Source organism: Spea bombifrons, chromosome 8 (genome assembly GCF_027358695.1).
Source record: "Spea bombifrons isolate aSpeBom1 chromosome 8, aSpeBom1.2.pri, whole genome shotgun sequence".
Lineage (NCBI taxonomy): Eukaryota > Metazoa > Chordata > Amphibia > Anura > Pelobatidae > Spea > Spea bombifrons.
Window position 1 is genome coordinate 30,422,058 of NC_071094.1, and position 17,627 is coordinate 30,439,684.

Below are 17,627 nucleotides of genomic sequence, written 5' to 3' on the forward strand. Positions count from 1 at the left end.
TTGACTCCCAATTGCCTTAAAGAAAATTCTAGGCATTACTTCCCATTTAAACGATGGCGTGTCATGTCCCGAGTCATGTTATAGAAGGTCACTGAGTCACAGTGACATCAGAACATTTGCCAGCGCGGGCTAGCGCTTACTGAGAACATTTCTGCATGATCACATAGCTATATATACAGAATCTTTTATTCCAAATGTATTTTTCCAGCCACTAGATGATGCTGTCAACTACATAAGGTCAAAAAAACAATCCTGGATTCCCTTATACATTCAGTATACGTTCATTCAGTTATAATAACGCAGTATTGCACTGTTCATTGGTCACTAAAACCCCTAGGTGTCGGTATTTAGTCTCAAAAACTAGTGATGGGCAAATTGCTCAGCAAAGACTCCTGGCAATGATGGTTTCCCGGGTATCACTGGCATCATAGCAGCTCCTGGATGGTTAAGCATCATGGGAGTTAGAGTCCAAAGAAGCCAATAAGTGCCTATCTCTGCATACTGGATAAAGCAGCAGGAAAATGGTTAAATTGCTTACCTTGCTTACCTCTGTAGGCAGACCTTGGCCACCGAGGAAGCGGATATCTGTCCTATTAGTCAGAGAAGCAGTTACATAACTGGCACACATCTTAGGGAAATGAGGATGAAAAATGTGGGTCTCTTAAAGATCAATTTTAAAAGCCACCCTCGTTCACTTCTATCAAAAGTCAGTTTGAAAGAGGAAGCCACATGGGGTGGGATGCAGCAGGTTTTGTATGTCATATGACAGCAGGTTTATAGATTTCAGGTTCAAAAGCACTTAGACGTATATGAATATACCACGCAGTACCTGCGTCAGTGTTGATCTCCTCTGTACAAGGATCTGCACCATGGTTGGAAGTTAAAGGTAATTTACCCCCAACTCATCCACACAATTACTCCTCATGTGATGAGTATCCGCTAACTAGTAAGCGAGCAAAGCTACTGTCACATCTATTTTTAAAACAAGCAAGATGAGGAAAGGGTTAACTTCTTTAAAGGGGATGCCCATCAAAAATAAGCATTTCTTATTGTTATAGAACAATTGTAGCTTTTCCATCAGTTTTGTTTTTATATACACTCACATGGGTTTGTCTTGTGACAAAGAAACTTTGTAACTTTTAGCATTTGACAGCAGATAAGAACTTTTTGGCCCATCTACATCCATTTTTTTTAACCCATGCATGTTTTAATTCTCTCATGGTATTAAGCCCCAAACACTTCTTCTGGGAGTCTGTTCCACCGATCTACCACTCCCTCAGTAAAATAAAACTTCCTTCCATTACATCTAAGCCTCTGACCCTTTAGCTTTAGGTCACCATCCTCATTAGAAGATCTGCTGTAATGTATATTTTGCCGGCCTATTCAGGTTCAGACCAATGGATAAAGGGAATCACCATTTGCAGTACCTGGTAAAGAGAAAGGTTGAGTATAGGGACAGGTCACAGAACAGCAATCGACATCCTTAACCAGCATGACAGACACATTGGGGGTTTCTTTACTAATGTTTGGCTTTGCAGGAGAGTTGATGCTTCAGTGCATAAAGATGGATCAAACTTGGCCTGTTTCTTCTCCAATGGTTAATATTAGTATCGTGTTAATATTAGTATTGTGTTAGTGTTAAGTAATCTCAAAACTTTAACTACGTATTGTGCATTTTTTTTTACTTGGACTGGTTTTTGGTCCTCCATGATCCACAGTGTGGAAGGCGGTCTGTATTTATAATTCCCTGCAAATTCCTGCTTTTAAGAACGAATCCTAATGTTTCTAACACAGAGAAAAGACTGCTGGAAAACTGGCCAATGATTGGAATGTATGCTTCTAATATTTCTATTAAAAAAATATGATAAAGTTGTAAACCAAAATACAACAAAATTAGGTCATTACGGTAATACTAACATTTTGAAAAAATCATTTAACTGTACCCACAAAATGCTGTTTTGTGCCATATGATGGTCTGAGACCCCCATAAGCATTTGCAGAAAACGCTCCTATTGATTTCATTGTCATTGCAAACAAAATTGTTTAGAGCTCCTTGCACCTTATTACAGATTAATTACATTTCCGTGTTCTAATTAAATATACATAAGGATATAAATAGTTATAGTCCAAGTAATTAAAATACATAAAAGCATGACTGACTCCTGAACCTGCACTGAGAACAGCTAATTTCTCTAATCAATGTTGAAAATTCATACAGCTCACTGTGATGATTCTCAGATCTTATATCACTTAAATTGTTTACCAGCGACAATAATGAAACATAAGCATGGTATGTACTTTGGTAATGCCTGGTAGATTGTCTAAATGACAGACTGATTGAACATTTGATGTTAAGTTTGATAGATGCTACACTGTAAACAACTTTAACCAATATCTTTTCATATCTTGGGCTGTTAAGGATGTGATCTGTGCTCCTTACCCTTTCTTGTGACATAATTATAGCAGGTCTAACAATTGCAAACCCAACATTTTACAGACTAGTAAACTAGATGAACATTTGTAAAGATGTTTGTGGATTTAAATTGGCAACATACAAGTATTAAACTTTTGGGACAAATCGTGAAATCGTTTTTGGCCCATTCTTTTTCGGACAACTAATCCCATATCTTGTCCATCTTCTTGTTCTCCTTTCTCTTCTCTTCTACCCTCTGTTTTCTCTCTTCTTTCTTTGTTCGCATTTCCGTGGACATAACCTCCTCCTGGCGAACTTTCACCACACGGTGGAGTTTCCAGTGACGTCCTCTCCCCCAATCCTCTAATCAGAGGAGAGGACATCACTAGAAGCTCTGCCATTTCGGCGGAAGTTCACACAATGGTATCTTAGGGCAAAATAGTGGCGCTTCAGGTGACGTCCTTTACCAGGAACCTCCAATCAGGGGAGATGACGTCACCGGAAGCTCTGCCATTTCAGCAAAACTTCACCAGGAGATCATGTCTGCTCAAATGCAGAAGAAGAAAGAAGAAAAAAGAGAGAAGAACAAGATGTGAGACACGGAAGCAGAGCTGCAAGATAACAGAAGTGGAAGTAGTCGGCAGAGAAGGTAGGGAGACATTTCGAGAGTGATTGATAAATATTCTGAGCTTTTTGCTTTGATTGAGTCCATTTCATGGAGGGTGTTGCCTCATTTTTGGAGATTCGTACAAATTGACAAAATCTGCAAGTTTTGCTACATTTGAAAATCCTACAACTCAGAATGCACCAATCTATTAAACTTTAACCTAGGCTTAATTATCCCCCTGTCATTTCCTTACTGCAAGGGTTAGTGTGAGCGCCATTTGCTCTGTGACCAAGCTCAGCAGACTGATTCAGATGCGGACATCATGAGTGTGAATCTACAAGACCGTTAGTGGGACAGCTGCACAAAACAAGCTACAACACTGGAGATATAGCTGATCTTCTGAAAAAATTAAACAATTAAAAAATAACATCAAAACAGAAGTGTGCCCATGTATAAAAGCAGTACAAATGTCCCTAGTGTCTCACCACTAGAAGTAAAATATACAAAATAGAAGTGAGAAACTGTTCGGCAACTCGGGATAGAATGTCCTTGCAGGCCAGCTCTTGCAGGCTTCATCAGATGATGAATCAGATTATTTATTTAGCATATTTTTAGCTCCCATCTTCACTTTTACATTTTAAAAAGATAACATTGCCTTTTTTCCTGTAAATATTAGGAAATCTGGGGATGTTCATTGGCTAAAACCACTAAAGAAATCCTTGGAAACTGTTATGAATTAATATACTTATACTTGTTAATAGTGTTAACATAACCACTTATGTTGTTAACCCTCTTATTACCAACATGCAGCAAGTTACTTGCTATAATGCTAATTAGGTCTGAGTAACATTGTTGATTTGTATAAGCCTGCAGCAATTGTTCACTATACATCTGAAAAACTTTATAGTCATATCACACCATGCATGTATACATGCATTGCTAAAAACAAAAACCACTGAAGAGATGGACTTGTGTACCCTTTTATTAGAATAATAATTTAGTAGTTCAGAAACTAATGGTTCAGCTCAAATAAAAAAGCTCAAAGAACGTAATATTGTGGTCCGGCATGACAGTGTTGACTGCTCAAACCAATATTCTACAGAACACTCAACTAGTAAAATATAAAAAACATACATCTGGAAATCGGCAACATTTATTGATGATCTAAATCAGTTGGTACTGATTTGTTATACTGCTTTCTCTAAGCAGGTTGCCCATTAATGTTTTAATTATGCGTAAATGAACATACATCTACATATAAGACAATATATGGACTACAAACCAGCTTACATTTCAGGTCAGTCTCCCACTTTATTACCGGTTGAGGGAGTTGGTTTTCAGCTACTCGCCATCATTATTCATTATGAAAGCCCAACCTGAAGGAATGTTTGTTGCGTGAAGAGCTTGGCTACCCTGTACAATGTATTAGTAAATCAGCAAGGTATCTCCAAAGTCTCCCAGCTCATTGAATTATGCATTATACAGGGCCAGCTCAGCCATGTACACTGAAGAAACTTGCTCATGATGGCCCTTCAATAATAAACAGTGAAGCGAGTTAGAACTATAAACCCTTCTTTTGGTGAATAGACCTCAGAGTAATTGACGTCAACAATTAGTTTCAGGTCTCAGAATGCAATAAGCTGCAAAATGAACAGCTTCAAGAACTTTGGTGTATGTACAATATAAGCTTTGTGAAAACAGTACCTCGAAATCATGATGTGTTTGTGGTCTGAGGGTTAAATTTGGTTGTATTTTTATACAATATTTGAAATGACAACGCAGAATTAAAATATGACATCACCAGTAGCACGCCAGACAATGTTTCGCTTAAACACAATTGTTTATGAAAATCAACTAAACCACACAACAAAATGTATACCGTACAAACTCGATAAAAGGGTGCGCGTCTCTGAAGACAACTCAAGTAGTCTTTGATTTCCTGTCTAGTAGGAAAGCAGGTTTTCTAAGTTACACCGACAACAGTCTTTAGTCTTGTTTCCCTTCGCGCCACTGTTTAGAACCTTCATTCCACGCCACGTAGACAAACATCGCCAACACCACATGCACAGCAACTACTGCCACTATTGCAGCGTAAAAATAACTGTCCCTGTTGGACATGCCGTACGCACCTGCAAAACAAAATAAAACAAGATTGGTAACATGTACGGGTAATAACTGTTTGTTTTAAAAAAAAAAAAAAACCACAAAAAAACAGTGCCTTTTTAGAAAATTTCAGAATCATTGAAATTATCATATATAACAAATAATGAAACATCTTTCTGTTATAGTTTGGTTTAGTCCCCCATCAATGAGTTGCTGGAAGAGAAAACATTTCGTCTTGTCCTTTTAACTGTACAAAGGGGCAAATCAGACATTTCTGCAGAAAAAACTTGAAATGTCTCGTCATAATGTATAGCTAGTAAGGAAACGTTACAAATTTTATTCTCACAGAGAGACATGTAATATTATTTGCAGTAAGTTCTGATGGTCATGTAAAACTTCCAAAATTCTGCTGTGATGTCATCAAATTTTTTATATTGCTGTATATTGCTAGCAATAAAAATGTACTACTGTGGAGTGAATGAACAGCATGTAAATTGGATGAGATCACAGGCCACTTTCTGTACACAACTAGATAAAACCACTGATATTTTATAGATTTTTAAATTCATTTTTTATAGATTTTTTTAATTGATATACTTAATAAAAAATTGCCGTTTATGTGAAAGTTATACTGACCTTCAAATACATAAACCTTGGAGGAAAAGTAGAGTCCAATTGGCAGCATGATCATTAAGAGAGTGAAGAAGAGTAGAGTCTTTAGAGTAGAGACCAGGGAACTTTCATTTCTGGAAAATAAAATTATAAGTGAGGTTTATAAAGCCATAGCTAGAATATCGTTTAACATTTCTCCATAAGATGTGCATAAATTAAAATAAAGGCTTTATTACCGATCTTCCTAACAAACCATATTATCCTCAAATCGCATCTCTCTTACCATCAGCATGTAAATAATAACTGATTTTATAGGGCAGATCTCCTGAGTTGCGATCAGCTCACAGATATTAGAAGAGTTATTTAGCCAGGTCATAAGGCATTTTTCTATTCTTTAGAGGTCACATGGATCTATACAGCTGTATGTAAGAAGTGTGTGTCGAGGCACGTCTTTGTGTCACAACTGCACATTCTTTCACATAAAAAATTCCATTGTCCAGAAGAAAATAAAAATATATATATATATTAAAAAAACTACAATAATATACATGTATTATGTCCCTAAGGTCTAGTATTGGTGCTCATAAAGTTTTACAGTTAACAGTATTTCTCTGAGACACCTGAAAAAAAAAATCTAATTGTCAAACATATGAGATGACTTGTCAAATATGAGACTAACAATATTTCACCTAAAAACTCATATTGCAGGAAAATCGTTGGAACGAAAAAGAAAGACAAAATAATTGCAGAAGATCCTTATTAAAATCAACAATAAAAAACTATAATGCATTCACTTCAAGGGAAAAAAAAAACAAAAAAACATCTGCAAAGTCATTGAAGAAAATGACTTCATGTCCCTAATTGTTATTTTGTTTTGTACCATACACAGTCACACAGACAAAGAAACCTGTGCACGTCCGTACAAACCACAACGCTCGTTTATTATGTTCACCGTATAATTGTTTAAGTCTGGATGTACCGGTCTTAGCCGACTGGCAAAGAGTAAATTCTGGTTTACACAGTGTTCATTTGGACTGAATGTTTACGTCAAAACAGTGTGTGATCGCATAGGTCATACACAAGTTCCAAATACGTGAATAGCGGTTTTGTTATTGTATAAACATTTTAAATCCAAATAAACATTCAGAAATATCTGCCGACCTAATCGCCTTTGTGCTTTTTTGAACCAAAGCGTCAAGATTACACAATTTGATTCCGAACTCTGAATGCATTAATGTATCTGTGTAACATTGATAGAATCGCTAACGCATCCGGTCACCTTAAGTTACACTAAATCCCCGAACTTGATTTTTTTATCTTTTTTCTTCAGTCTCCTAAACAAGTAACCCACACAGAATAAGACAATAATCAGTTAATAGAGACTCAGTCAGGAGACGAGATATTTGAGGAACTTGCCTTGTCTTATTAGTATAACATAACAATGTGACTTACAGAAACAAAGGGTAAGGAGGACACTGCTCAAATGCTGCATTAACAACTATAGTTAATGCAGCATTTGGTTTAGAATTTGATTCTATGATGCAGATATGTAACATGTAACACGCCTTACTACACATATAAACAACAAGCCCTGTTCATTGACTTTGCTAAAGATAATAAACCCAAATATCCCATAAAATTGATACTGGCCACACCATGCACCGCCAGCCCGGTGCCACAACTCCATATTATGTTCTGCACACAACGCAACGTCAATGCGGGAACCAAAGCTGTCATTATAAGACCGGATAAACAAGTCAGTATCCGGCAAATGATAACGTGCATTCTTCTACAGGTCCCGTGATAACGCCCAACCTACAATACTCACTGCCTGAAATCGGGAGCGGGCACGTTGGCCACATTTAGTGATGCTTTATCGTATCGCTCCATGCTGCCCCGGCCCAGCTTTCAGCTTCACTTCCTGGATCCTGGCACTGCGTCACGTGACTGCCGTCACATGACCAGCAGGACGACAAAGAGATGGAACCTTTCCACATGGGCGTGGCTTCCCCTCGTTCCGACGCCGCAGGCTTCTCGTTCTGCCTATCGCTGGACGGCTGCGTATTAACCTGACGCACCGTATTGTTTCTCCGTGGTATTGGCGCACGCGCAGTGGCGTGTTATATGGCACGGCGCGTGTATTAATATAACTAGGAACTGATAAACATTTTATACAATTTATTAAGGAGAGTTATATTCCCTCATGACGTAGGATGGATTATCCACTACATGCCAGCTTTATGATTAGAGGAATACCGGAAATTAGGAGATAGGGCAGCCTGCTTCTTAAACATGGGGATTCCCTAGTGAAGGGGTGACCTTTGTCTGCTGTGGCATTTTGGATAAGATGTACTTGGGGTGACCCCATTATCTAAGGCGCACGGATGTCACCAGAGACCTATTTCCCGCTGATGCTGCTCTGGAACTGACGCAGGGGCTCAGCAGCCCACTCCGCATTCTCCATCCTCCAACCAAGCGCCGGGATATGACATCATATCCCTGCGTCTCATACTCACTTTTAGCTACACTTCTGTCATAATTAGTACACCCTAGTGGTTCTTCACACCACGAAGTACAGGATTAACGCAAGGACAGATAGTGTCTTAACAGGAAGAGTTTACTTCCTTTGTATCATTACAGAAGAAATATCTCCAGCAACATACATGTCTAATGCCACTCGTCGGGTAGTCAAGAACCCATTGTACAGCACTACGGAATGTGATGGCACTATATAAAACAATAAATAATAACATGGTGCAATTTCTCTTAATGCAAGCAAACTAACCACTCCAGACATACATTACGGCCTTAATGGGCCTTAATTACTATACCTGCGGGCAAATGCGAGCAAGGAGGCCCATCTCCTCACTCACAGATACACTTGGGGAGAATCCCAGGAGATTCCCAAAAGGACAAAATGTGTACATAATGTCGCAGGGCATTTGTGAACTCAGAACTTACTCCTAGCTAATATTGTAGCCACCCAAATTCACCTGACCTCATTTGGAATTTAGGTTGTCGGAGTTTGGGATGGCCTTTGTGAACGATTTTAGTGAACGATATATTACGCAGACCTTGAAGACCATACCCCAATGTCTATCATAATGTCTATGCCTACGGGAAGCAAGAAACATACTAGTCCAGCACATCTATACATCTACATATGTGGCTGACTAGTACATGGTAGTAACGTGGGACGTGTAGGCGGGTAACTGATTCCTCTCTGAGAATTTAAACATCCTACATACTGCAGGGCAGCACTTTCCATGTGTTGGTTAATAACATGCCAAATGTTTACATGTCCTGTGAAAACAGCAATTAAGCCACCCCAGATCCAAGATACAGTATTAAACCATGCATTTGTTTTGACGTAGTAGGATAGTATTTGTTTTTTTTCTTTTATTGTACTAAGTTGGATTGTGCAGGAAAAGAGGTACAGCTGTGTCTCTTACTGGCATTGTGGTTGCCCAAACATGTTTGTCTATGTCTCTCTTGTCAATGCCTACTATAAAGTTGGTAAGGGTGCGGTACTATTGCTATGCAGCACCCCACCTAAAACCGTAAAAGGATTAAGTAGCAAGCACTTATTAAAACATTCTTATTAATCATTGTACTGGGAATAAGCTTTCCTTCTAATAGTGGTGTTTGCCAAAACGTGCCATCAGTACTCAATATTGAAAATGTTGATATGGTATGATGAGCGTTATATCTTCATGATCTTATAGCCATATTCCTATCCTGTTTAAATTCCCTGCATTCGCCACTACCACTTCTGATGGGAGGCTGTTCCACTAATCTACCACCCTCCTGCCTGCTCAATGGGCACGCTAACAAGTGCCTTTCATGTACAGCCAGAGAGAGTGCCATATATTACTATGATTAGTAGTAGCGGCCTTAGTTTATACATAGTGATCATTAAATGTATTAAAGATAAAGCTTTAATAAGTATTTTTGGTTCAGGCTAGAAAACCCATCCTCGTGACAGGGTTTTTTTGGAGACTAAATATACACCAGAAGTCTGCCTGTGGTAATAATGGCTGTAGCCAAAAATTATATATATATATATATCTGTCTATAAAAAATAAATCTGTCTATAAAAAATAATAGATAAACTCACGGCTTTGTTATGATTTCGAAAGTGTATGAAATGAATCTGTGGGGTGTAATTTAATCAGTGCTGGATTAAGGGATTTGTGGATCAGAAAGTTGCGCAGCAGCAAGTGTTTCACTTCTTTCTGCGTGTGAAAAACACAAGGTTGGCTGGACGCTTAATACAAATAAAATAAAGTAATACATTACAAATAAATAAAATCCACATCTTACCTTCCACTCCTAGGAGTTGTGCCACAGTCCCCAGAAGAAACCCAGTGCCTTCATAATTGATCTATTCTAGAGAAAACATGGTCCTTTATCTCCACCTAATGTATCGGTTTGTCTTAGTCTGTCAATTCTCGTCTTGTCATACCCCTTGAATATATGTATTAAGCGCTGCGTAAATTGTTGGCACTATGTAAATAAAAGATAATAATAATACTTTAAGTCTGTCGTAAGTATTTGTATCGTTGGAGACCAGATATTTAACACAGGTCACAATGGAATCACAGACCTAGTTGTCAAGAGAAAAATACTTTAATATATTCCTTAGTGATGTGCTAATCATAGTATTGAGAGCAAAAAAAAATACTGATCATACTGTAATATAATACCATAAATGTAATTTCTGTAGCATTTTATTATTTTGCAGTGGTTAAAGGGAATCGGTACTTTCCAAAACACGTGCCATTTACTTTCATACCAATGTCCACAGCCTGCTTTTAGCAGTTTCCTTGCTTTTTTTTTCCAGGAAGTGATGTCACATCCCTGCGCATTGCATCAGTGCATGAGAGTACCGCTGTTGGAATGCCACATTGCGTGGGACCTGCTTGTCCCTATTGCGATCTTTTGGCTGAAGGTCCTTTTAACTAGACGGCTTAAGCTCTATTTATTCTATATTGCTTGCCACTGTAGTGTTAATTTCTGCTTTAGTGTTCCCCACCCAGTGATGGACTTCCAGCCATAAATTCTTCATGCTTTTGTGCCCATCATGGTTTACTAAAAGGTCTGGATGGTCTTTGTTTGATTATATCTTAATACTTTATCTTAATGTTTTTTGCAGTCAGTTTTTAGTGTAAGGGTCACATTTGCCTCAAGAGGGCAATGTTTGGTAATATAACACGTGGATGCCCGTTTACAGTATGCTAAATTCAGATATGAACGGGAACAGATGTTTCATCTTTAAACTACAAATATATTAACTATAGTAACTCTAATAGAATGTGATCACACGGGCATGACTAAAAGTGCTATTGATTAATACAACAATAGGGAGGGGACAACATTTTTGCAATGTCTTCCTCTATCTTTTGTATAAATTTGTTGCTTCTCTGCCTTTTGGCTACAGAGGCTGTTCTATCAAATTCATTGAGGCCTTTAAATATAGACTGGATTTATTTTTACAAAGAAGAATATGCAGGGGTACAGGTTATAAGGTTTGTAGGTTTGGAGCGTGTCGATCCAGTGAGAAATCAGCAGCCAGCCATCCACGCCATGTAAACGAAAACGTCATTCATCAGACCAGGCCACCTTCTTCCATTGCTCCGTGGTCCAGTTCCTATGCTCACGTGAACATTGTAGGCGCTTTCAGCAGTGGGGGGTGAGCATGGGCACCTGACTGGTCTGTGGGTATGGAGCTGACAGAACCAGCATTCACATTTTCAGCAATTTGAGCTACAGTAGCTCGTCTGTTTGATTTGACCACACGGGCCGGCCTTCACCCCCCACCCACTGACAGGCGCCAAGATTATCAGTGTTATTCACTTCACCTGTCAGTGATCGTAATGTTATGGGTGATCAGTGTATATATAAATATATATATATTTACTTATACAAGATTCGAGCACATTAATAATAATTATTCTGGAAAGAATTATGCCTCTGATGCTACATTTAGTTACCAAAGTGTTAACTTCGACAGAGTGCCTTGAAGTGCAGTCTGAGCGTGTATTGCTATAACACATTTTAGTCTAATAATATGATGCTGCTTTTTCACTTTTATGAAAGCTAAAGTTGTAGTGTGAAGCCTCATCAAGAAGCACTCTCCCGAAAGCAAATGATTTTGAAGAGAGGCCAGTGAATGTGTCATAAATCAATGTGTGCCACCTGGAACATGTAATCTCTTGACATTCTGTTTGTGAAAGGCCTGGTGATGGTTTAATTTTACACTTGTGATGTGGAGAAAAGGCTTCCAAGGCTGTTGTTTGTCTAGCAAACTGTTTCATCCAGGTCCAACCATGTTTAATCATTAAAAAAACATGTTAAATAAAAGTAACATCTAGACCAGGGTCAGGAGATCCAAGGGGTGCCACGGGTCTCAATGGGCCTGTTGACCTTCTGTTGTAATACAGAGGCCTGGGCAGATGTCTGTAGTAGTGTTTCTGAGTGAACTGAAGCATGGGATTTGATATTGCATCCCAGTAGGCTTTACTAGAAGAGAACCTTCTCATCTTAGTAGATCGTGGAGGGGCGGCAACTGGTGGCACCCAGGTCATTTAGTGACAGCCAAGCCAGGGTTGGGTTGAAAGACAACCAGAAAACACACAGTTATGGGCTGGAGAACTAAATTCATATTCAAGTCAACTATTTTGCTTTTTTGCCTCATGCATAACACCTAAAAGAATAAATGCTGCAATTTGCATGCAGTCCAAATGTACTCCGGCATGCATTCAAAACTAAAATTACAATGTTTGAGTCTAGACTGTTACTTTAAATATTGTTAATATGTTTAGAACTTACTCAATGTTTGTTGGCAACTATCTGTCCAGAGAAATTCTACTTTTCAGTATTGTCAAAATAAAAGATGGCCTTAATGACGACCCATGGCTGCAGATTCATCTTTCTAAATGTTGCTCTTTAGGAGGAGCATCTCTTTCCGTCGGACCTTCATTTTCTGTCATTCGTTCATCTCTGATGTCCCTATTTTCTGGAGCCACAATTATAACTTTCACATCTGTGGCAAATTTACTTAACATCAAACTTTTGTGTACTTTTGTGTACTTTATGCACTTGCTAAAATCAACAAGTGGTGGTCAAAGACAGTCACTAAATAAGTGGGTTCCATATTCATTTTCTTGTAGTTTGTAAAAATAACAGCTCTATAGCAGTTAAAATGGATATTTTGTCATGTGATTACTGAAGGACACAAACAGTACCCATAGCCCCGTTTAGTATGGCCTTCAGAGACTGCTTGGTAGTAAAGGAATGTTATTTCAATTAAATTATTCTCATGTGTTTGCAGAGTATAATTCCCCTTTCAGGCTAATCCGCCTGCAAAGACATTTTCACTCTACTCATTTCCAATAATTGCAATCATTCAGCGTCCCTAATTAATAAATAAAATGTTGTTACTAATAAAATAGTTTCTATTGCATACCTCTAGAGAAATTGCTTCATAACAATCAGAATGATTGACTAAACACTATGTTCTGGAAGGAGTCTCAGTCTATTTGTAAAGTTGGGCTGGAAACATGTAATCATTTCAGAGCCATCCATGTATTAAATGCATTATTGGCCAGCTGGACCCAAGAAGCCAACGGTATATATTCCATATGTATACTATCCTCCATTGCCTTGTGATCAGCTTGAAGAAAATGTTTTCTGCAAAAGGCTGCCAATCGTCTCATCTACCCCATTTCTCACTAACTCCTACATGAGGCTTCCGCTACGTCTACTTCTCAAGGTTTAAAAAAGATCCAATTCCTGCCTGTAGGGAGGGATCGATTCGCTTTTAATCAATCCGCTTTTTTAGTTTTTAAAAACAAAATTTAACAGGTCACCCTACTGTGGGCCATCACTCAGCATTGCGCGGGCTTAGATTCACTGCTTGCTCGTTGATGTCCCTTGCGCACTAATACATGCTGAGGATCGCATATTTAGATATATTTGGTTTTCAAGGAAAGGCGTTTGTGTCCTTAAATTAAAACCCTTGTCAGGCTGTCCATAAAAGACATCGAGTTACCTGCCTGGAATGACCCTACTTAAATTAATCACTGTCACCAACTGAGCAGAACATCCAAATGGAAAGTAATCAATTGGTATCTTGTTAAAAGACTGATTACAAAGAAAAGCCATGCAATTTGATAATTAAATGTTTTTTAATACGCTAAGCTACATCAGCAATACACATTAATTCATTTAAAAAACAGCTTTTTTTGTAAAATATATGCCACAATAACTTTGGCTGTATAACTGTGCAAATCAAGGCTTAATTCATACCAGTTCTTCATGAGTGGAAGATTGTGAGTCTGAGTATGGCCAGGTTCTAGCTTCCTAGGTGAACCGTGTCATTGATACTTCTCTCCTTCACATACTTCATACAGGAGAGAAGCTGGCACTGTCAGTCATCTCAGCACCCTACACAGCGACCTAAATCAACATGAAATCAAAGTGAACCTCGAGCATAACCCAATGAAACAAGGCGCATACCCTCTGTCTACCTGTACATGGGCAGTACACAGGAACACCGGGGACCCCTAATCAAACAGAACAACCATTGAGGAAAATTGTGGCAACAGAGTTTATTAAAAGTTACACAGTTTCAATTGCAAAGGCCAGGTAGTGGACATGTTTTGTACCACAGTGCCTAATCATATGTCGTGATTACATATGTTTTTTTCTTGACTATGTATGACTTTAAAGTGAGCAGTGCAGATGCAAGGATGATCCTCAGGAGACAGGCTGCAATTTCATAAACATTCTTACAAGTGGTATATTCTGGTCTAGGGCAGCCATTTCAGAGGAGCAACATCTCCTCTCTCTCTTAACCAAGGGCAGATCATCCTATTAGGCGATCATGGTTCACGATGCACCACTGGACCTTGGGTTGGTTATGATCCCCCTCATAACTGGTACATTTACAGTATGGAATATAATATGGAGTGCTGTGCCTAGCCAACACAGCCTCCATAGGCACCTTACTCCACACCACTCATCCAGTGCCCTGGGAAATGACGTTATATCATGGCACTCAGCATGGTAGATGATGGCTGCAGAGGGAAGTGGTAGGCGACAGCTGGGTCAGCGTCCAGCCAAGATATGTTCCTGTGGAAGCCTTATTCATTTTCAAAAGGTAATTTGTAGTGTAATATTATAGATTTCATCCACAGTAAAAGTTCATATTATCTCTAAAAATAATAATAATAATAATAGCTCAAATCTGCAGTATTATCCTGCTTGATTTAGATATTTAGGGGGGATTGTGCAGATATACATGACATATGCCAAATAAAAATACCCTGTTATCTCAGTTACTTCTGTACCTCCAATGACCTTCGTCATTTTGTGTGCAATCACTTCATCTTTCCTTTTTTGAGGATAAGTGGCACTCTACATCTTCCAGAACTGAGACCATTGCAATTTGCTATTTCTCAAGAGTCTCCATTCACTTATTTCAGTTTTTTTGTTAAAAAAAAAATTTCTTCTCTAATCAAGTCTTTATTGTTTTCTCAAACACTGTCATTGTCCTTAAATTTCCTTTGTTGCATCATTGCATTTCTTAGGAGCAGGCACAATCGGTTGTTTTTCAGGAGGGTCATGTAAAGTAGATAGCCAAATTCATTTTAGGGACACATTTTCGGGAACAGTAGATTAGGGACATCACTGTTTTTCCATGAGCATTAAAGCAGGCCACAAGCACATTACGAAAGTGTGAGCACTTTACCTGGCTAGACCGCCGGCCTTGAGCCTAAAACTTGGTTTAGCTCAACTCAGATTATCAAGTGGGATTAGTAAGAGCTTCCAATGTGTCTCTCCTCACGTACAGCTCAACAAGCTTAGTCTTGATCAGGCTTGGCCATGCCATGACTCGATCTTCTCACCCATCTCCATATATACACAATGGAAAGCTTAAAACAAAGGATCAAAGTGAGTATCTTCTTTTTCATTGAGTTTCTCTCAAACAGGCTGAGGTACCATAGTTAGTAGTATACTGATTGTATTATTATTCAACACCTGATGGAAGTCAAAATCCATTGAACAAAATCTTAGTGCATAGAACTCTTTATACCGATATCAAAAAGCAAAAAAAAAAGGAAATGTTGGATAAAACCATAGCAAAATAGAGAAGAATTACTTTTCTTGACAATGAAAAAGAAAACATTAAATATGTTATTGTGAATCTTCATATTGGAAACCAGAAAATCATATTGTAAAATGTGAAAAACTGTAACAATAAAAAAAATAACAATCATAAAAACCTACAATCCACTAAAAGAAAACATAATTTTCATGGCATAAAAGAATTTCATTGATTTTTTTTTTCTCCAGAAAGCTCAATGAGCCAACATGATGGTTAAGTCACTGTATGGTTTTGCTGCTGTGCACATAATTATAGCAAAGTGGCATGTCAGAATACTCCGAAGAGTATGTACTTACCTGGCTGGTGCAAGCCCAGGAGCACAAACTACTGAAAATGGAACAGAGCTACCGAGCACTAAAAAGACAAATTCATTCTTAAAGGGAAACTCCAGCTTCCCCAAAAAAAAGAATGCATACCAAAATATAGGGAACTGTGCAAAATCCCTCCATGCATTTGCCATGGGTGCACCATAAAGATTTAAAGGGACCATCTAGCTGTCATATGTGTTAAAGGACATGAAGGGGGAAAGCATGGACTTTTGGACTGATTTGGGCACTGATGCCAAACAAAGAGACACTGTATACAATAAACAGTAAAAAGAGAATTATTATCCTTCTCTGTGGGAGCGTGAACTCATAAGGACCCAGGTTCTGTTGCGCCACATTAAAAGTTGGGTTTTCCTAAAACGGAAAGATATGTAGGTGGGTTTTTGATAGTCTGTGCATCTTTAGATGAAGTTGAATATAATTGTTTGATATGTTCTGCTAAAGTGAACTGAACATTGCATTAAACTCCTTAGCAAAGCTAAAAGAAAAAAGAAACCACTGTGGTACTCTGCAGATGTGGCAGAAATGTTGAAGTAAAAGAAGGTAGCTAGACCCATCTAGCAGACCCATAATGCGGAAGATGAGAGCAAATATAAAAATAAGCTTAACGAGGCAAAATACTTTATTAGATGAGCCAAAACACACAAGGAGGAGAAAATTGGCAAGTTAACAAAAACGGTGATACAACTTTTTTTAGATTTATAAGTGAAAGGAGAGAAAGTAAACAAGGAATAATTAAAGGCAAATGAAGGAAGCTATAGCAATAACGGAAATGATCTAGCTGACTGCCTAAATAATTACTTCGGTTTAGTTTTTACAGAGGAAAGGTGAAGAGGAGGTACCTTAGAAATGAGAATCAATGCGTTTGGCACTGTCCCTCAGAGAAGACTTGTAAAGAAATGGATACGGCAATGGTTGAGTGACCGGAGACAGATGGTATGTATATTTAGAGGAAGGTCTTGTTAATAGTGGGTACCTTAAGGATGCGTATTGGGCCCATACTTTTTAATATTATTATTAGCATTATTACAAAATGTCTTAATGGTAAGGTATTTCTTTTTGCAGATAATACAAAGGTCTGCAAACTGGTTAGACATTTCTGGTAGAACATTTTAAATGGAAAGTCAATTGCTATTTAATTGTGGAAAAACAGCTGCAGTTTAATGTTGATAAATGTAAAATAATGCACTTGGAACATAAAAATCCCAAAGCAGAAAACAGCATTGGGTGCACTGTTCTGATATATTCAGAGAGTTCAGAGGAGACTACTTATATTATAAAATGGTTTGCGGGATAAAAAATTATAAGGAAACACCAAGGGATTTTAATATGCATAGATTGGAGGAGAGATGCAAGATGTGATAAAAGAAATTAAAGGGATTTAACAGAGTACAG

General features: G+C 38.2%; 1 protein-coding gene across 1 annotated transcript; it reads right to left on the reverse strand.

Moving 5' to 3' along the window:
- Positions 1-3,986: 3,986 nt before the first annotated feature.
- Positions 3,987-7,692, reverse strand: VMA21 (vacuolar ATPase assembly factor VMA21). Its single transcript, XM_053472548.1, has 3 exons — positions 7,564-7,692; positions 5,760-5,869; positions 3,987-5,149 (listed from the first exon to the last, which is right to left on the reverse strand). Exons 1-3 carry the CDS (start codon positions 7,623-7,625, stop codon positions 5,007-5,009), a joined length of 315 nt encoding a protein of 104 aa, XP_053328523.1. The 5' UTR covers positions 7,626-7,692; the 3' UTR covers positions 3,987-5,006.
- Positions 7,693-17,627: the final 9,935 nt, after the last annotated feature.